Source organism: Anopheles ziemanni, chromosome 3, assembly GCF_943734765.1.
Source record: "Anopheles ziemanni chromosome 3, idAnoZiCoDA_A2_x.2, whole genome shotgun sequence".
Classification (NCBI taxonomy): domain Eukaryota; kingdom Metazoa; phylum Arthropoda; class Insecta; order Diptera; family Culicidae; genus Anopheles; species Anopheles ziemanni.
In genome coordinates, this window is record NC_080706.1 from 56283654 (window position 1) to 56305063 (window position 21410).

Below are 21410 nucleotides of genomic sequence, written 5' to 3' on the forward strand. Positions count from 1 at the left end.
TAATGACACAAAGATTAAGCCGTGGAAAAATAACGTTTTTGTTACAAATCGAATACACCAAATAAATATGGTGAAATTAGGACAAAACTTTATGACCCAACAGATTCGTTCGTACAGCTAGGCCGACTTACTTTGTTAGATTGAAATTCTGCAGTTCTTCTAGCACTTGAGACAACGATGTTTCTGTATATTTATTATATTCTTCGTACACATTTTAAGTACATTCATATAAGCAAAGATCATAGAGTAAACCTTCACAGTAGGAAACTTCTTCGTCGCAGATGTTCGGTGTATCGGATTTCCGGTTTATAAAACCTTAACTAAATGTATATTTCGATGCCCTAGTCGTTACAAACAAATGTTGTAGCATTCCTTATTCGTGGTTCGGTGCTAACCAACTAGCTCTGTTGTTATTATTATGTGCTGATTCATGTTTTGTGATTTGATCTTTCACGTTCATTCGTTACCGTTGTAAATCTTAGAGATTCCTGATACAAAATATCCGCACATTGATCGATACACGTTGAACTAGGCAAACTATTAGCCAGAAATATGCTCAATCGCCTATGTTACCAAGCACGTAGAGCATACATAATACGAATGACCGTAGATCACCTTAATGGCTCACACTTTTGTCCTCGATGCTGGTCTGCATTTCAGAAAATTCAGGATCCCGCTTACGATCATGATGACAGTCAACAAATGCAGCATTGAATAATATTTGGCAACCCCGTTCTATCCATTGCATGAAGAAATTTTTCGACTGCTTATTGCTACGCCAAACAATGCACACGTAGTAGATTGGCACACCGGAAAGTGTGATAGCAAGACCAACGAGCAGGTTGAACGGTTCGGAAAACGATGGTAACAGTACCAGCCCTAGACAGCATATCAGGAAAATAATCGGTAGGGCTAGATTCACTCGAATCGGCCGAGGCATATTTGGTCTAGGAAGAGAAAAAGAAATTCGATTCAATGAAGGATAAATGTAAGAAGCGCAATAACAACAACTTTACTTTGAGATCCTCAACCAAAGTAGGCCGGCAATGCTGGCAGCAACGGAAAGCCACAGAATCTGGCTAAAGTAGTTGATCAGCACGAACACGTTGGCCGATAGAAGCATGATTATTGAAGTGATGCAGGTGAAAATGAGTGCCGGTATGGGCGTCTGACGGTCCACGTGCACTAGTGAAAACCATGCCGGTAAGTGACCTTCTTGCGCTCCAGTGGAGAACAAGCGGGCCGATGTGAACAGGATTCCATTTACGCCGCCGAATGTACTGAGGGCTACAAAGATCGGAATCAGCCAGGATACGGACCCGAACATGCGATTACCGAACGACACCGCTACGGCGATCGAGGCGAGCATTTCCTGACGCGACACCACCGCAAAGTAGGCCATGTTGACAAAAACGTAGATACCAGTTACCATGGGCATCGCGATCCAGATTGCACGAGGAAGATTTCTGCAAAAAACATCGAAACACGTTAGTGTTAAGGATAATAAGAAGCTTTCAGTTTAAAACTATACAGGGAAATACTAAGGTAGCTTACTTGTAAGGATTTTCCAGCTCTTCCGTAACGAAGTTCAGATAGTTCCATCCACCGAAAGCAAACAGTCCGGAGTAGAATGCATAAGCTAAGCTGGATAGCGCGTAGTCGCCCTCCCAAGGATTGTGGAAGTTGTCCAGAGTTTCTGTAGCCATGAAGTACATCCCGGCAAGGATGATGGAAATCAGGGCCGTTAGTTTGGCGATCGTAAACACATCCTGAATTTTCATGGCCCATTTGGTCGAGATGCAGTTGATGGCGGTGAGGAAACAAAGGCAAACGGCTGCTAGTAAACGAACCGCCATCTCTGGTGCCTCACAATCTTCGAAGAATGGCCTAACCGCATACTGCGCGAAGGTTAATGCCACGATAGCCTAAAAATGGAAGAGAGAAATAAGACATTTTTTCGCATGAATCGGCTGCTGTGAAATCTCAGACATGTATTACATCAGATTTTGTAATACAGCTCATCGTAAAGCAATTTGTACCATGTGAAGGGTCACGGGGTTCCTTAACTTTGCTGTACAAATTGACCCTTGACATTACACAACTGAAACCCATCGTTTTAGCGGAAGGGTTCAATCAGCAAATTTATTGTCGGAACACATCTTTCAACAAACTTCATCCGTTTACCCGAGTCGGTAGTTTGTTGGGTAGCAAGAAAATTTATGGATATTCATCATTCACGTCCTGCTATTGGCGACCAGTTCATACTCTATAGTATTTACATTAGAGAAACGATCTTGCCATTATGCCATCTCACGGTTAAAGTGCTGTGTAGAAATATTTATATAGTTAAGAAATCATATTTTTCCTCCTGAATGCTTGTCATAGAGCTTCTTAACTAAATTTTACAACATAAAAAAGTAGACATTATATGCATAGAGTAAAACCATATTAAGTATTTTGGGGCTTGGGGTAATTCACTCCTTCAGAATCTTTTCTTAAGAAAAAAAAAACTGTTATATCAAATATATATGATATAATAACAAATATCTGAGGTTTTCGATACGTTTTATGTTGTTGGTGTCTGCATATTTTTATTTGCAAACATTCTTATCCTCACGTTTTATTATTATGTGTTATGATCACATTTGGAGATCATGGCTCGGACGACAATACAAGGTAGTAGCGGCTGTCTAATCTTTTGAGAAATCGTCACTCACAGCTATCAAATAAAAGGTAAAGAGGCGAGAAAAACTTATAAAATAACGGTTCCAAATGTGACTTAATAAAAAAAAAAGCGAATAGTTTTCCATCGAAATAAATCCCGAAAGACTTAAAAAAAAGAATCCTCAGAAATCTGTTATCATGCGTTATTTACAATGTAAATTATAATAATCACATTTCATTCATAATCTCAATGTTCTTTCTTTATTCTCATGGCGCCACATGGTGTTCATAAAGTATCGTAACAATCGATACATCAGAGCACTCAAATGAGCAATGCTGTTAAACCGGCTTTGAAAACATGCTTTGGCCAGTCAGTACAGCTCTAACCACAAATCCTAACCGGAACGCCTACGACGGACGCATGGTGGTGTTAGAAAATAAAATCAACAAGTGGAACGTCATCACAAATGCTGAACTCATGACGGACTTCCGCGCTTCACTTATTTTCAACCAGTCAACTAACTAGAATGCAAGTGAATGTTGCTGGTTACTGATGGTGGCTAAAAGATGAAAATGTTGATAACAAACTTAAAAAAAGAGAAATCTGTCAAATGAACACATAAGACTGATTGAATGAAAAACAAAACGGATATCCGCCAAAGACAAAAAATTAAAAGGTTTTAAAAGGTCCCATCAATTGTACCTCAAATGATAACGCCGGGTTCATGCAAGTGATTGTACGGCTGTTTAGAACGCAGAAAAAAAAACAAAATTTCAATTATTGGTTTTCGAGCTAATGAACTTTACACTGTGAAGACTGAAGAGAAAAACTTGGCATTTCCTTGAGCTAGGTCGGCTTGGCACAGTCTTGCACCAGTCACTTCAAACATGAAGTGAAAATGAAATTTTCGTCCCATGTAGATCGATAACGGATGGAACCGACAGTACATCGTTTTTCGATAAAACTTATTCTGCCCTTGCGGGCCTTCTTATCATTGACACCAGTCAATGTATCGGCTTGTTGCCAAATTTCACGTTGAGTGCAGTGATTAAAATTTAGAACCTCCGGCTAGCGCAGCTAGGGCTGGCACGTCAGTACTCGATCATTTCGAATCGACTCAGTACCCGGCAAGCATACGACGTGTCGGAGTGTAGTGGATTTCGTTCATTGAAGACACGGTAGCGGCTGGTTGGTAAGAGCCTACGATGGCATCTTCAGTGCTGTGGAAATTTCTGTCACTTGGTATCGGCGCAATGCTGTTGTGCTGCTTGAACCAAGAGACCATCGTGCGTGGCGAGTACTACTCTTCCGTCGAACAAATGCGTCAGCTGGTCAAGCTAGAAGAATCACTCGTAGCCAGTCTGGGGCATTACATAAAGTTGCATGAGCAAAAGGTAGAATTTCTCAACCGACAACGTGATTTACTGATGAGAGAGCTGAAGCTGGCCCAGAAAAACGAGATACAGTACTTATCTAACCCGATAAATGCGTTTTTAATAACGAACCGCCTCGTGTCGGATTGGGAACGGATACGGACGTTCATGGAGCTGGACGTTGGCGCGAAGCTGCAGAACTCTACCACGATGCCAACGATGGACGACTTGCTGGGAGTGACGGATGGATTGGTGCGTCTGCAGGATATGTATCTGCTCGATGCGAAGGACATGGCTAGTGGGAAGATCCTTGAACGAAAGGTTAGCCGCGAACTTACAGCGGCCGATTGCTACCGAATTGGGGTAAAAATATCGGACGGTGGAAACTACCAGCACGCCATCGGCTGGTTGCGGGAAGCGTTGCGCCGATGGACGACGGAAAATCCCGGCATAAGCAAAGTGGAAATTATGAACTCGCTCTCGTACGCCCTCTCCCAGGATGGTGAATATGACGAAGCACTGGAGCTTACGAACAACGTTCTCAAACTGCAGCCAGACAATGCTAGGGCTCTGAAGAGCAAAGGTCCGCTGGAGCAATGGATTGATTATAAAAAACAGCATGGTCTACCCCCGAAAGCACGTCCGTTGGATTATGGCAACTATCCCAGTCTTTGTCGAGGAGAATTTCAACGGCCGCCGAGTGAACTGGCCAAGTTGCGTTGCCGGTACGAACATAACCGGACACATTTTCTACGCATCGCTCCATTGAAATTGGAAGAACTAAAACATGAACCGTATATTGTCGTGTACCATGAGGTGGTTTCGAATAAGGAGATCGCAGAGCTGATTACCATCTCGAAGCCACTATTGAAGCGATCGATGGTCGGTGACGACGATAAGAAGGAAGTGTCCAAATCGCGTACCAGCAGCAATGGTTGGTTGGAGGATTATATGCATCCTTTCGTACGAAGATTGTCGCGTCGGACGGCAGACATGACGGGCTTAACGATGGACGCAGCTGAGCAGTTTCAGATTGGAAACTATGGCATTGGTGGCCACTATTTGCCACACCACGATTATGTTGTGCCGGAGGAGGGCAAGGAGCCTTATCCCGTCATAGGCAAAGGAAATCGTATAGCGACGGTGATGTACTATGTAAGTAATACACATTTTGACTGAAATCTATCGCGCAGTGATGTAATTAAACGGTTTATGCTCTGGTACAGCTGAGTGATGTGGAGCTAGGGGGAGCAACAGTTTTCCCAGAACTTGGAGTAGGTGTTTTCCCGCGTAAAGGATCCGCAATATTCTGGTACAACATGCACGCTAACGGCTCCACCGACGCCCGAACACTCCACGGTGCTTGTCCGGTGTTTTTAGGCTCAAAATGGGGTAAGGTCGCAGCCATAAATCAAAGTTGCGCGTTGCCTAACGCGGTCCTTTAATTATAATATTCACATTTTCTCTTCTCTTTACCCATCTGCAGTTGCAAACAAATGGATTCACGAACATGGACAAGAATTCCTGCGACCCTGCGGTATCGATCAAAACGTCTAATTGCACTGGTACAGAGATGGCACCTATTGTCAACATCAGACGTACCGCAGACACGATTCGATAAATGAATCAATAAATAGATCAGCGATTTTATCCAATTATGTTCCGCTGGTGGTCTGTTATCGCTTGTCATTTGTATTTTTCGCCTCCCCAAAAACAATTTTGTCTTCATAGCTTAGACTCGTTTGGTACCGATAGGTTGTTACAAATAGAAGGAAAAATGCTGAGGAGTTTTCTTTCCCGTGACCTTCCGGTGTTGATTGATAGATGTCGCAGAGTTTTTAACAATTGTGGAAAAAGATAGAAAATCTCTTATGTATGGCATGGCCTGCTCGTTCGAGTCGAAAACACATGAACAAGAGTGCGTCATTACTTCAACGAAACAAACGGGGTCGGTTTGTGACATACACGCGGACAAACACGTACTGCCCTTTCCCGATGGTACGGCGACATGGTCCCTCGCTCCCCAGAAGTGAAGACCTTGACTGATAAGCGATGATCAGCCGATTCCGTCGAGCCTTCGGCACCTTTGGCTAAAAAAGGATTGCTTTGTCTTCACAATTTTTCTATGGACCAGGCGGTAATGGATAAAATTACACTACGCACCTTCAGGTTGTTGAAAACTTGTCCGTTTTCAACATATTTTTACCTACGTCTTTGCGTCACGGAGAAATATTTTTATTTAAAAATAGCACCCAACCTGTGGCACCAGCAGTGGCATTGCGTGCGACTTCTTCTCATCGAAAAGGACGTCAACTTCCGTTTCCATCCGTTTACAATTTGCATATCCATGCGAGTACAATTTTAGCTAAGAATGGATTCGATGCCCATTTTTGTGTGTCCCTTTGATTGGTGACTGTTCTTGTTCCCAAAACTTGATGTAGGTCGAGGTAGAAAATACATTACGTAATATTTTGCGCTCTTTAGAAAGTACAGCACCAGCTTGTCAATCGTATTTAGCTAACTTTAGCAAAAGCTGCTGGTTTATTAACAATCCAATTTCCACGCGGGAGAGAGTACGATGAATGAAGGCGGTCAATGAGCGTTTAATTGGTGGTTTAATTGAGTTATACGAATACAACGACGAACCGGATTGGATTGCCAGTTTGGGTGGAAGATAAGCTTCCTGTCGCTTCGTTAACTTATCAACAATTGGATTTTGATACCATTACAACACGATATCAAATGGATTTTGATAGCATTGCAAACGCTTTAGTACTGCAATCTGGCAGTGCCAAAGTGCCTGCATTTGGCCCATCCTGTGAAAATAGAGAGGAAGAACTGCCTAATTATTGTAGCAACAACTTGTTACATGCAGGTTAAATTCCCAGGTATGAGCATAAACAAACCGGGATGTTCTCGCAAGCAATCAATTGCATTTTTAAAAGATTGACTGATTTTGTGGAATACAGCAGTATTCCAAGATGTATTCTTTTTATTTATCGAATACATCAAATCTCAATCAGTAAAGAGCTTTCAAACACTTTACTCGCTTCCAATCAATCCCGCAAAGGGAAAGTAACCCTAGAGGTTCACGTAAGCTGATAGGAAACCTGCATTTCCCATATCCGTTAGGGTTTGCTTTTCCATCCGCCCTCGGACGAAAACGTCCCCCATTCGCAAAACGAAGGAAAAACACTAGAGTCAATCCAATCTGTAATCCAATTCAGAAGCTAGAGAGATAGGTCCATGCAATCATAGCAAATCTTTGCAGCTTGTTTACCAGTTCCGTCACCAATGCGTACAGATCGGAAGCCATAGGCTGCTGGAAAACCAAAACAAAATCGAAGGGACATAGCACCGTTCCACAGCACCAGAGTTCATGGTCACTGTTTAGCTTACAAATATGGTCAGCGAATGATAGAAACGGAAAGAGGGAAACGAAATCATTATTATACTGAGTCGAAGAAAATCTGTGGATTTTTTCTTCTAATTTCTCTGGCCCAAGCTTCCAACCACATTGGCACAATGAATCAGCTGAAATAGTTAGTAGCCGCTACGGTATCACGATGAGACATCCTCTATGGTAGTACGGAAGCTTTGAATAATTAATCTTTAGTCCAGCAGGATTGTGGTTTGCTTGAGATGGGACCAGGACAACAATCTTGGCCTGTTGATGAATTGGCGTAGCGTTATCTTTCTCGGGGAGGCCTAAAAGGCTCTCGGGGAATCATTTGTTGTGCAAACATCATGACTGTTATGCTGGAAAAGGACGAAGTATTCTTTCAGGTGGTTGCTAGGAGAAGTTTGTACGTCCTTAATGACTCGGAGCCCAATATAACGGGGCATAGAAAACGCAAGCTGGGTAAATATCTCAACCAGCGCCATGATGTCTAGAATAATGTTGAGTGGATTCCTTTAAAGCTAAAGAATACACATTTCACGCCCCTTCTGGCGCCGCTCTCCATGACAGGGCACGAACACATTTGGATCTAAAGCAATGCGAAACGTACCTGCGTGGTAGGACGAATGATAAGCAGTGCCATCCACAGGCGAAGAAATCCAACAAGTGGTCCGAACGCGACCAGCAGATACGCATAATCTCCGCCGGAGCGTGTAATGCATGTTCCTAGCTCGGCATAGCAAAGGGCACCTAGCGTCGACAGGATGCCACTGAGAGTCCAGATGACCAGCGAAGATCCAACTGACCTGGAAAATACAACCAGAACGGGAAATGAAACGCCGGTAAGGAAGAACAAACCGTAGCGATATTGGCGGTACGGCTGCGAAAAGGGTGAAAAGGGATTGGAAATTAAATGGTATTTCTTCCCCGGTGAGATCTTCTAAGAAGCTGAAACTGGTTTTTCGATACCATTACAACAATGAGCAGTAACCAAACGAATGTAAGAAAGGAAGGAACGCAGGAACAAAAATAATCAGTAGGTTTATAACCACCGATGTTTTCCAACCTCCAACCAGGCAGGTCACAACCAAAAAGCGAACACCTACGTTCGTTCGTATCGTTTTCCGGTAGGATTCTTCTTGAATTCCCCACCGGCATAGCTTGTTCGTTGCGCGCTGCTTGTTTTAGTTTGCAACACGTGGCAACCGTCTTATGGGTAATTTGGGTGTTTATGGTTGCTGATTATTTTTGAACAAGTTTTGAGCTCTCAAAAAGAATCTAGATCGGTGATCATTGAATGAATGAAAGGAGCAAAATACTCTTCATAAAAGTTCTAAATACTCTAGATGAGAAAAATGATTTGCCAAAATTTACTGATGCACTTAGTTTGGAAACTAGATAACTTACTTTGTGAAGACAAAAACACCTGTTGGTGAAATGAATATACCGGAACCGATAATTGTTCCCACGATGATGCCAACTCCATTGATAAGTGTGATCTTTCGTTTGAGCACAATTTTATCACCTCCTTCAGCGTTGCCCGGGGTGACCGCGGCCGTCTCCGCTTCGGGTGGTGCACTATTCACATCCTTTCTTGTCATGCTTGCTAAACACGGTCAGCAATGCTTTTGAAAACCCGTACCCAACAAGAGCCAGCGGCTTACGATCTCTTTAAACTGGTTCCTTTTTGGATGCTGAAAGTTCACAATACGACGAAAATTGGTTAAATTTTCCACACCTCACGCACGACTACTCCTGTCTTTTGCTTAAGTCCTTGCCGGTGCGGTCCTGATAGTGGTTTGAAAAATAATGACGCGCACCAACCCCACGGACCCACTTGTGGAATGTTCGGTGGATGCTTATCAAAACAACACCTGCGTATCGCAAGATAAATTCATTTATTTGTGTTTATGCGCTGGAACCCTTTCTTCCTATTAAAATGTTTCACTGGATTCTGAAATATTACTGTTCAGGCACCGTAGTACCAGTAAACGCCATTCGACAATGTGACAACACTGGTTTGATTAATGCACATGCATAATTTTCCGCATTAAAAGTATTTCGTTTTTAAAACACACGCATGGTAGAGTATCGTCCACACACATGGCAGTCAACTATAGATTCTACACCACTAACAACATGCACAAACATTTTAAGTAAAACATTAGAGAGCCAACTTTACAACAATTTTACTTATGTTTTCTTCAATACAGTGTTCAATCGCGCCGCCATGAGCTGATGTCCGGCTGACTATTCAATTGCAACTGATTCGGTAAAGTAAAAATCATGACGATCAGCCGCGAAAGCGCAAGAACGCTTGAAAACACGTACAGGGTTTCCGGTATCGTAGAAAACACGCTAAACGAAGTATTGAATTATTCGAGCTTGCACGAAGAACAAGCCACTCCTTGTACACGTTGTGGAAATTGATGTCAAATTATCTTGTGTCTCAATATTGCAGCTATCAGTTTCCAAAGTTTGGAGGTACAATAATGCTCATGGGAAATCCACATTTTCTTATGTTTGTTTCTTCCAAAAATTATAATCTCCTAAAACATAAACACAGTGGTTTATCAACTTAGTTTTAATTATCGAAAACTCTGTAACCGCTTTGCGCGTACTTCGTGCTCTCGCATGTGTATGCTCTTTTACTACGGATTTGCTCTGTCTCGCTTTCACCAACATAGTGCGCCGCACTTTCTTATTCACTCGATCGTAGCTGGAATGCTTTTGCGCGGAAACTCCACGGTACACAGAGAGTGACGCAAAATTTGCGACCGCTTGCACGTTCCAAGAAACACCCGGTAGCAAAGATGTAACTGTATATTCTTAATGTTTCCTCACACTACCTTTCTGAATACTTCCGGAATTGTTTCTTTACATATAAATTGGAAGAAATTATACGTAGGCATAACGAAAGGATGTTTATGTTTCGCAGAGGCTCGCGGTCACAAATTTGAGCTTCATACTACGATTACAATGTATACACACTACCGGCAATCAATAGGAATGTTGCCGTACTTTCTTAACATCATTAATCATAGAGTTTGTACTTTATATTCTGTAAATTGATGGAAGACTGTTTTGAACTACATCGTTGAACTAAATAAAATCATTTTGAAAGAAAGCATCCGCATAAAAACGTGAATTGAATGTCACCACGGCCATAGTACCAAGGAATGTGTACTGCTGAAAGGTAGTACAAAATCAGCATTTTGACATCGGAAGTCAAGGTATATGCTCACTTGCTCAGGTAAATCTTTTGATTGATTGTTTACGCATGGTCTGCAAGACATTTCCAGCGGTTCTTCTCAAAATGTCTTCAGCACGAATAAAAATCTTCTCATTTCTGGAGGGCTGTCATAAAATTCACGAAGAAAAAGCGAAAATCACGTGGGTCGATAGTTTTTCGGAAGTCAGATTCGCAGGTGTTTTTGTTATTTTTATAATTCTAACAAAGATAAATGAATTTTATCACCTTGATTACCCAAACGAATGCCTTAATTCCGGGTTATAAAAATCAAATGTTGTTGACAAATAAATTATCGTACGAAAATATCGGTCGGCCGACTTTATCTGTCAAATACCATACAATATCTGACTGGCCGTCCACACGGCATCGTAGCGTAGCGATTTTGACACTCCATCGTAGTGTCAACTATTTTGTATGGCCGTGGCTAAGGCCTCTCGACCAACATTTACACTACGACGGAGTGTCAAAATCGCTACGCTACGATGCCGTGTGGACGCTGCCTGACAGTATCGCAATTTGTCGACGGTACCTGCCAATTTTCTCGTCGTTGTGCCATACAAAAGGTAAACAACACTTTGGAAAAAACGAAGAAATGGCAATAATTATTATGATTGGAAGCGTAATAACCTCAAGTGTCATGAAAAATGACAGGTACCGTGGACAAATCGTGGTAGCGAGTATGATGAGTGACGGGTGCTCCGACATCATCATGCTTTCTCGTTCTGTCTAGTTGACAGTTGTTACCAACAAAACAAGAAAGCATGATGATTTGGCTGCTGGGATCATCACCTGGCTCCCAATTTAATACTCGCCACCATACTCGGCATTCCGCACAGTTGGGAGCATTAATTGTTAACAATTGTTAACACTCTGACGGTCGGCTTCATCTATAGATGTAATGGCTCCGTTTCAGTTTGCATCCGATCCGAAAGTAAACAAATTTCGCAGGGCGCGTTGCTGTTCGTACGTAAATCATAATAAAAATTGAAAAAGAATGATCAAACAGGACGGCCAGATACGGAGGAACTAGTGCAAACGTGCCGGTTGCAAAGCGTTGCGACACCGTGAATTGTGCGGCCGTCAAAGCGTTAATCCTCGGTCGGCTTCCTCCATACGGAGGCATGCTCGGCCAAATGCAGTGCAAGTTGTTGTGTCCAAATACTCGGCTGTAGAAACTCGGTCCAAATACTCTGTGTGGAACAGTCCTTAATGCGTCTGAGCACTGACATCAGCAAATTGTTTCGATACGTAATGTCAACTAGCTTTATATTTCACAACCTTTTCCACACCTCCCTTGGGTTCAAAATATTCTTTCTGGTTTTACATCGTCGAACTGTGAAGCGATCAGTTGGGATAGAGTATTTTCATTTTTTTACGTTATTCATCGTTCCATATTCTTGAATAACTTGAAATCATGCCATCCGTTGAAACGTCTGAAGGGTACAGCAAATCCAGCGAGTCTTGCGCAGAGAGTGTTGGACAGAATGGTACAGCAAGCGGGGATTCATCGGATCCAAACCATCAACAGATACCCGCAGATCGTGGTGCGGAGAGTGATTTATCGCAAATTGACCAACCTACAGTCCGCGAGTTTACACAAAATGATACCATCAACAAATTTCTGTTGAACTCCTTCCTGCAGCGCATAAATAATGCGACCACCGTGGATGAGTGTAGAGAGGCAAACGATGAGTCATTCGGGGACGAGCTGAACCAGGACTTCGATTCATAGAGTTTGTTTTCTCCCAAACACGCCGGCAAACAGAGCATTCTGATTGATTAAGAAACGCCTTAACTTAATATGACATCCATATAAGAAACGCTAATGTAAGGATGTTTGAATTTAAAATGAATAAAAGCCCTTTTCCAAACAAAGCTTCACAAGTGAGTTGAGATGATGCTGCTGACAGGCGTCGGAAAAGATTAAGGCACGGTGCAGCCTTTACTTGTTGACAATGCGACAGCGGAAGAAACATTGATTGAAGAAACAAGATGATTCCCTTGGAGTCAAGGCGGGTTTACTTATCTTGTCTTTTATCAGTCGCATGGCGATAACCTTTTCCCATAAGTGCTAGCTCACACAGAGCGGTACCTTGTGTGCAGCGCTGCGCTTTGCTCATAATCAGTTCGTGATCGGTTCGTTCGCAATACGGATCGCGCGGTGTACTCTTTTAGTACGAGTGTAGAGACTCGCTCGAGCAGTAGCTGCGTGAGTTGTGCGCTGGTCTGTAATCTGTGGCCTGATTACGTCCCTCCTTTCGTAGGAAGGAAGAAAACGATACGATTGATTTCGTGGACTGGTAAAAGCAATACAGAAGAAAGCTCCCAACAATCCTAGTGTCGAGCGAAATGGAGATGAAAACAATTGTTAAAAAAAATAATCCAACCGAGGATAAAGAGAATGACGATGGTTGCGACGAAAAGACCGATAATCAACGAAAAGTAACAAATCCAGCAGAAGCTGGCGAGTCTATGAGTGGAGGAAAATCCTCTACCGAGCGAAATCAAACGCTTAATCCAGGATCCCAAATTCGTCCAACAGTATCAGAAGATGATGTGCGCAAGCTGGCCGAAAGATTGTACGGAATTACGGTGCTGGAAATGTGTGAACTGGATTCATACGATGATCGCAATTACATGATTCAAGCAGACAGGTAAGCCTTTTTGATCTATCTCAATGTCACAAACGAGTTTTCACGTTCAAAAGGCAGTGTATTTATCGTTCAAAGTGTATGCTTGAGCGAGAAAGACGAACCGTAACGAAACGCTAAACTCGGGAGTGAAAAACCATGTTTCGCACTGCGGTTACGTTACTTGCGCCAGCGAGAGACACGTGATTACTCGATTTATGAATATGTCACGGCTGTGATGGCCGCGGCCTCGAAGATCGGTCGTGATGACATCAAACATCAGTTGTCATGGCAGTTAGAGGGCCGCGTGTAACACCAATATGGTGTGGAATTTAAATTGTCAATATGTAGATAATTGGAATCAACGGTGAAGTCTGTTCCCTGATTTATATGTTTTCTCTCTCTTTTTCTCTTTTCCAATCTAGCTACGTCAAGAATCCCATATTAAAATCAATCAATAAGAGCGGTTACGTTATGAAGATAGCAAACTCGCTTGACTCGAAGGATGAATCGTTTTTTCATGCGCAAAGCGAAATAATGCTACATCTTTGTAAGCTCGATATCAAATGTCCCCTACCCGTGCAGAATATCAATGGCAAATATCACTCCGTAGAGAAATTGGGGGAGTCAGATCATGTCGTACGACTGCTGGAATACATTCCGGGGAAGGTATTCCATGGAGTACCACATCCAGATCACATTTTTTATCAAGCGGGTCAGTTTATCGCTAGGATCGATTCCGCGCTTAAAGTAAGTATATTCAAAGGAAACAAGCCGGCTTCTTCTACTTCTCTGTTATTTATATTCTCTTGCTTCCATTTGTTTGCAGTCCATTGACAAAGAAATGGTTGTGAATCGACAGTCGATATGGATGCTGGACAACTTCCTTAAGCTGAAAGATTTCATTTATGTGGTCAAAGATGAATACCACAAAGGAATTATCGAGCAGGTATTGAGTACCTATGAGCGTCGCATCGTTCCTAATCTGGATGAATACGAGCAAGGCGTGATATATGGAGATTTCAACGAGCACAACATTATCGTGAATAAAAAGGCGACGAACAGCAAGGACTATGAAATTACGGGTATTATAGATTTCGGCGACGTTTGCTATTCAAGGTATGTTTTTGAGCTGGCCATCGCTATGACATACATGATTCTGGAATCCAACGACTTGGATACTGGCGGTTTGGTGATTGCGGGGTACAGCATGATAAGACTGATTCCTCAACATGAAAAAGACGTACTAAGGGTGAGTAAAAAAAAACTAGTGTAGAATATTATACTAACAATCTGGAAGAGGAAATCTATTATAACAACATTCATCTTCTGAACAGGTCGCTATCGCCGCCAGGATTTGTCAGAGTCTTGTGCTTGGTTTGTATACGGCTACGGTTGATGCCAACAATCAGTACATTCTGTCAACACAAGCCCGAGGCTGGAGCGTACTGGAAGCACTTTGGAATGAAACAGATAAAAATCTGTTAGATCGATGGGCAACAGTGGCCGAAGAATATCTTACACGGAGCTCCAAATAATGGGTTTGACGACGAAGTCGATTTTGATCAATTTCAATTAATATGACTATCATATCATACTGAAAGCAATATTATATGAACTATTATTGAGAAAAGTAACAGCTTTTCATGTTACATTAGTAGTTACAGCTATTCATGTAAAAGTTGATGATTGTACGACAATAAATTGCTTAGTAACTCTGCACTATTTCAATTCAATAGTGGTGATTTCTTTTACGTTCAAATACAAATTTCAATCTTTGGGATGCTAACTTTAAACGAATGTAAGATTTTACGTCACATCAAGTGTATGTTAGTTGAACAGCTCAGCTTCAGTTTAAAAAAATATCTTTAGACATTTATTGCTGAGAAACGTGTAGTTAGGAAGTGGAGACTTTTGTAGCTGCGGGTGTATAATTATCTTTTTATAACACAACGCTGAATATTAGACACTTTCTGCTTAAAACGTTTGTCTTACACATTACAATTCTTATTGATAGGTTTGTGAATGAGTGGAGAGGAAAATTAAAATTTACAAAAATATTCTTCACCTCCATAAAGCTCCATTTTCGATCATTCTATTTTTGCCCTCTACTAGTCGTAAATGATAGTGGGCTAAAACTGGCTAAAACTCTGACTTGAGCACTATGGTTTCGAATCCTGAATGTGACCGACCTCTGCCCTGCACGTGAGCACTGACTATTCACGTATGAGAGAAGAATCTGTAGTAAAGCTAACAATAATGTGAGGGTAACCAAAGTCATGGTGTGGGATCGAATTTCAAGTCTGGCATCCCCCAGTATTACGAACGGCTGACCACCGATCTATAATATACCGTCTTTCGGTCACCGAAAACTCTCCTCGGAGAGAGGCCTTGTCCCACTTGGGGATGTTGTGCCGCATAAAAAAACCAAAGTCATTTTCAAGTATATTACAACACTGCCCAAAACTTGTCATTTTCGGTGTTATTAATTTTTATTTTATCGAATCATCATCAGTGTTTTATCTTAGTCTTTCATGGACTTAATTAAAAGTAGTATGGAAGGTAAAAAACCTTGGAACATATATTTTCCGATTCTCAATTGGAAAGTCAGGAAGCCCTCGTTTCGATCACGTAGTTATCTACCCAAACAACCTCAAGTGAGGAAAGATGAAGAGAACGAATGAATTGACATTTACATACAGGGTTCTGGAGGGTAAAAACCAACGCTTTTCGTAGAAGCGCGTTGAAGCGTTCGCATAGTAATGCGACAGTTTTCATGCGGTTTTTTTTATGTAAGAGGTGGTAAAGCTTTACCTTTTGCTGGTACCTTTTGCTTGCTAGTCCAGCTGAATCACGTGTTCGCCGTTAATGATGCTTTAAATATTGCAAAGCACTATTAAAAGTTTGATTATCAAACTATGGTTTGCCTTTCGGTTTCTATAATAGTCAAAGTTTTTCCCGTTGTGTGGAAAAGGGGTTTTTATTCCATAGACGTTTGATGGACAATAGAAAGTTTCGAATGTCTGCAGTAATGATATTAGCTGGCGAATTTTAATTGCACATTATTACCCCCAGAAAGTAAAGTGAGCATATTCATACTTTATTCATGAGTTTTTTCTTACCAACATCATCGAAATTCTATTTACAACGCGAATTGCAACTGAAAATGAGGGGAAGGGGTTTTATTAGATAATGTAATAAAAGGTTTTGAATCTTTTTTATCTAGTGCTCCCAATAAATGAGGCATTGGTTGGTGAATTGGTTCTCCACGCTGAGAGTATATCTGAAACAGATTAAGCCAGTTTCAATATTGTTGGTTATCCGTATAGTAACAGTAGAAAGAAGATTACGCAATTCAACGAATCGTCAATGATGAGCTATCTTGCTCCTTCTCTTCTTAAATTCAATCAATTTAAAAGCTAAATCAAAAAGAGGTATTATTTTCTAGTGTTTTTAATAAAGTTAGGTGAAGATAGTTTCAATCGAAGAGGAACATCGCCTCATATATATACACATTATTACAAACTTTGTATGTTTAAAAGGTAATAATAAAACACACAAGAAACTAAGTTCCAGTTCAAATTTTCTCAACGAAATTGATTCGGTTTAGAGATTAGTATGGCTAACATCCTGCACCGTGGGCCAAATGCTATTTTGCCGTAAGTTTTCATGCAAGTACATAAACATGCCTGCTGTGCGAAAGGTTTTTCAGTTAGAACTATCGTTATGCTTTTACGCCATCAAAAAACAAAAAATCAAAGCAGAAAATTTGAATAATAAATTAATTAATTAGCATTCAGATCATCATTGCAATAAATTTTAAGTTTATATAAAGCAAAGCAATTATTTCACAATCGTTTTTTTTAGTATGAACGTTTTATGTCTTCAATAGCCACATGGAATAGGAATGGCACCGTTGGCAATAAATATTATATGCAATGTTATGTTGTTTGAGCGCTGCTCTGTTACTTTAAGTTTTTCTTATTCAATCGGAAACTCAAAAATGAAAACGATTTTTGCAAAAACTAAGCAAAGATGCATACGGTCCTTTTAAATAACTTTAAAGCCATCATCGGCACTTCGCCAGTCGTGTTATACTTTAGGCCGCTTCGTCGTGTGGACAGCGGCTTAAATTGTAATGTGGTTATATTGTTAATTAAAAAAACTGTTTAAATTTTTAAATCAAGTGAAGATAACTTGATACACTGTTAAGTACACTAATATCTAAATGTAGGAGCTTATTCCGATTTTTTAAATTTTTTAATTTCTTCTGTCGCAAATCTAATACTGGAATTGGGGTTTGTCAAAGTTTTGCACGGGGTCACACGTAAGCATATTTAGATTTTTTACGTTGGTTGAAGCTTTGCAAAAATTGAAACCTATGCTACAATGCGAAAGGCAATGTCGATGGTGGAAAATCCCAAAATCTATCATTGATTCAGGCGGCCAATGGGTAGAGAAATGAGGGACATGAAAAATAGCTCCATGTTGGTGGGGTTGTCGTTGCATGAGTCAAAATTGGAACGTGGAGGATAGTAGAAAAAATAAATCAAGAGCGTCGAAGGAAATGAACCGAAAGGCGTAAGCCTCCCCGTGTGGTAAATCTAGGGTTTTATCGCGAATGTTCCGAAAGGACCTATGAAAAAGAGGGGCAGTATGCATAAAAAGTATGGAAATGATAGATAAATTCAATTTCTTTCCTAACATTCCCGAAACGGGAAGAAATAGGTTCGGGTGGGCTTACGGCTGGTGCTTGGTGTTGGGTTTTTTTGCTCTACTTCTCGGCATGTCGTCGGCAATGGTTCAAGCTTATGGAAAGCAAGTTCTGCAAACCATTTCCTTCGCATCGGGAGCGGCAAGATTAATGGATTACCAATCGATTGTTGACGGTCCAGATTCGTAGAAATGGGTGGACGGAATGCCATGCACTGGTAGTACTATTTGTAGAGGTTAAGCTGCAGAAGATGCAAATGTAAAGTTTTGATTCAGGCCACAGTAGAAAGGTTTCTTCCTACCCATTTGTACATACCTGTGATTTAAAGTTAAATCTTGGCGATTAATCCTTTGTGGATTTGTTCACTTTTTTCCTTTTTTATGAATTTATTTCTGTTAGCTCACAGAGCTTTGCGAAAGATGGTTTTCAATAATTTTGGATTCTGTTATTGAGCAACCAATAATTACTGATGGATACAATTATAGCAGACAAATACGAATACAGCAGGCAAATTTGCGTGAAATTTATGTAGCGTATTTACATTTCTGTCAAAAATACAAAAGCCGAAAATTATCAAACATATGTTTCAACAGCAAGCAAAATTTGATAATGCAAGTCAAATTAAAGTGTTGTTCGTGTCTGCGATTCTACTGTATTTTTTATTGTATTTAATTTTATTATGGATTCAATCATGTGTGATTGTGCATTTGATTTCGTCACATGTTTGATCTCTGATTGCGAAAAGACTGTGAGGAAAAATGTAGTACTGATTTTTGGTCATTTTCTCTGCGATTTAATCCCAAAATCAAATCTAATTCCATTACAATTTTAATCATCTAGCACATGGTAACTAAACCAATTAACAGACATAATATTATTCTCATTTTCTTGTCTGTACTCAATGATTTGAATTGAATAATAAAAACATCTGTCAATAAAAATTTCAACCTAGACGTGAAATGAATCTTGATTGTATGGACAGATTCTTTAAATATTCTTATCCCATTTAGGTCCGAGCTCTGGCTTTACACTCTGGGCCATGATGAAAGTGCAATGAAATAAATCTTGAAGTACATTCCATTTGTTCATCATTCCCTTTCTTTCTGGTTGAGCTATTTATTTAGTTCCTGTGAATAGATTTTGTGATGAATAGATTAAAAATAACAAGTTACTACTGAAAATCCATCAGCCAGATTCATTAAAGGCGATTCGGAAAGATGAAGAAGTGTTGTTGAAAAGGGAATCATATTTTCTCAATGGGTCGTGCTTCAGATAGGCAGAAGGTATTGAATCCAAAATGTGTTGTCTTATAAACTAACAGGAAATACTAAGACGAAATTGTTGTTAAAAGGTTTTCCACGTAGCACGTGCACAATCCGTTATCTACATACCTTATCCTTCTTTGTAAAACAAGTGAAGAATTGAACGAACTAAAGTTTTCATTTTAATTACACTATATCATCACTATTCAACAAGCAGGGCAGGGCTTCGAGGTTCTGCCTGCTTGTTTAATGATGTATCGAAAGCTCTATTTATTCTTAATATGCTTTAAAAGTAATCAAAGCTCTTGCAAATACTTAACTGCAGATTGCTGTTCCAACATTATCAATTATTTACGTTAGTATACACATCCAATTATTAATTGTGGGTTCGTTCCGAGTCGCTGTTATCTCGCGAAACAATGCAAATTGTATTCAGGTTTCGGAAGGCAGCTTTTATGCTGAACACCCTCCCCCATACCTTTTTACCACCCCGATATCATGAATCACAGCATCTCTATTGCTACCCCTACCTTACAAAAGAAAGTTTTTATGAAGATTAATGTACATTCATATGGTTTCCATCTCTTGTTGGGCTTTTAATTTTTCGATGCAAAATTTTCGGTTGTGGAATTGAATTTGTTGTGTGTTTAAAATTGTAACTAATTTTCCATTTTCATTGAAATTTATTTTTTATACATACGTTTAAGGGCGTTGACATTTTTTTCCCAATTAAAAATTTAATCTTATTTGATCATTTGATAACTTCAATCGGTGGGCCAATCGCTTTGTCTTGTCTTCCCAGCCAATATCAAGATTGGAGGAACATTCGTTCGACGCCAAAGGAACATTCGCGACTTTTACATAAGCATCCATGTTAGCTGTACCGGCGTAACGTAATGCAATCGTATAATTAGATTATTATACAGTCTGGTCGAAAAAATCTGACTTAATGTTATATTCTTCAATACAGAAAACCCTGGATTTTTTATCACAGCAAAATTAGTTTTAGTCTAGTTTCAAGTTTAAATTTCTATTGTTGACGCAACTAACCTTAGAACCCGAAGCTATGTTTACTCCCTGATTACTTGCAGAAAATACAAATGATAGCAGTAATGTCGTTCGTTATCAATATGTTTCTGTATATTATGAATTAGTGTTTGAAAGCATTCATTTTTATCTCTTTCCCCATGCGTTATTGTGAATAAAAATTTTTGATCAGCATGAAGAGGCTTTATATCTGTAATAACTGTTGTAAGGGGGAACGGGAAGAAGGGGCGAGGAGGTAGCTAAACCAATAGAACCAGAAAACGATGGAACAATATTTTGATGCCGTCGAAAACTCGTTAAAAGTTGTCCGTAACTTTAGTCAGGATTATGAAATTACACCAGGCAAAAAATCCTCGTCCGCTATCCCTACTGCTGATGATGATGATGATGAAATTCCTTACAGTTTCTGTTTACAGACTCTCTGATCCAAAGCTGAATCGCCAGTGTCTTGTCGGAAGTCTAATGTCGTATGATAAACAGCTGCCCTTTCAAAAATATAAGTGAGAAATGCAAAGGAAAAAGAATAGAATTCAATTTTCTTTCCTTGTAGCGATTTAAACATTGTCAGGTGCTCTAGGTGTTAAAAACTCAAATCGACTTCAAACCTGAACTCAGCTTTTCACGACCATCCCCATTCCCTACCAAATAACCTAATAGAAGGGGTGTTTACCTAGCCATTTATACTTGATTTAGGAGTTTATTGCCCTTAGTATATATTTTGTTTGACAAAATATTTAGTTATTTTTCATTACTCATACATTACTATCGTTATTTACATTACATTCGGGGGTCCACGACAGTTGAGCGGTAGCGCCGGTTAGAAACTCGGCCTCATCGGCTCATCGCGTTGCGGCTCTCCACTTCGACGGCGTTGGTTCGAATCTCAAGGACAGGACCTCTCCAGTACGAGAGGACTGACTACCCACGTATACGAAGGGAAAAAGTCTTTTGAGCCATTAATGGGGTCAGCCATGACCAAGACAGTCTTTAGGTCAAGAGGAGAAATCATTACTAAAGTCTGTTTTACGCAACAAAGGGAACAAAGGAACCTTCTTTTTTATTAGTT

General features: G+C 40.4%; 3 protein-coding genes across 3 annotated transcripts; 2 read left to right on the top strand and 1 right to left on the bottom strand.

The window, feature by feature from the left end:
* Positions 1 to 350: 350 nt before the first annotated feature.
* Positions 351 to 9242, bottom strand: LOC131288277 (Y+L amino acid transporter 2). The gene is made up of 5 exons (XM_058317396.1): positions 8846 to 9242; positions 8049 to 8244; positions 1555 to 1925; positions 1017 to 1466; positions 351 to 947 (listed from the first exon to the last, which is right to left on the bottom strand). Exons 1-5 carry the CDS (start codon positions 9037 to 9039, stop codon positions 617 to 619), a joined length of 1542 nt encoding a protein of 513 aa, XP_058173379.1. The 5' UTR covers positions 9040 to 9242; the 3' UTR covers positions 351 to 616.
* Positions 9243 to 12050: 2808 nt separating this feature from the next.
* Positions 12051 to 12565, top strand: LOC131286910 (uncharacterized). Its single transcript, XM_058315919.1, has one exon. It carries the CDS (start codon positions 12106 to 12108, stop codon positions 12421 to 12423), a length of 318 nt encoding a protein of 105 aa, XP_058171902.1. The 5' UTR covers positions 12051 to 12105; the 3' UTR covers positions 12424 to 12565.
* A 475-nt stretch (positions 12566 to 13040) lies between these two features.
* LOC131286909 (hydroxylysine kinase) lies at positions 13041 to 15021 on the top strand. Its single transcript, XM_058315918.1, has 4 exons — positions 13041 to 13345; positions 13747 to 14071; positions 14151 to 14573; positions 14659 to 15021. Exons 1-4 carry the CDS (start codon positions 13041 to 13043, stop codon positions 14857 to 14859), a joined length of 1254 nt encoding a protein of 417 aa, XP_058171901.1. The 3' UTR covers positions 14860 to 15021.
* Positions 15022 to 21410: the final 6389 nt, after the last annotated feature.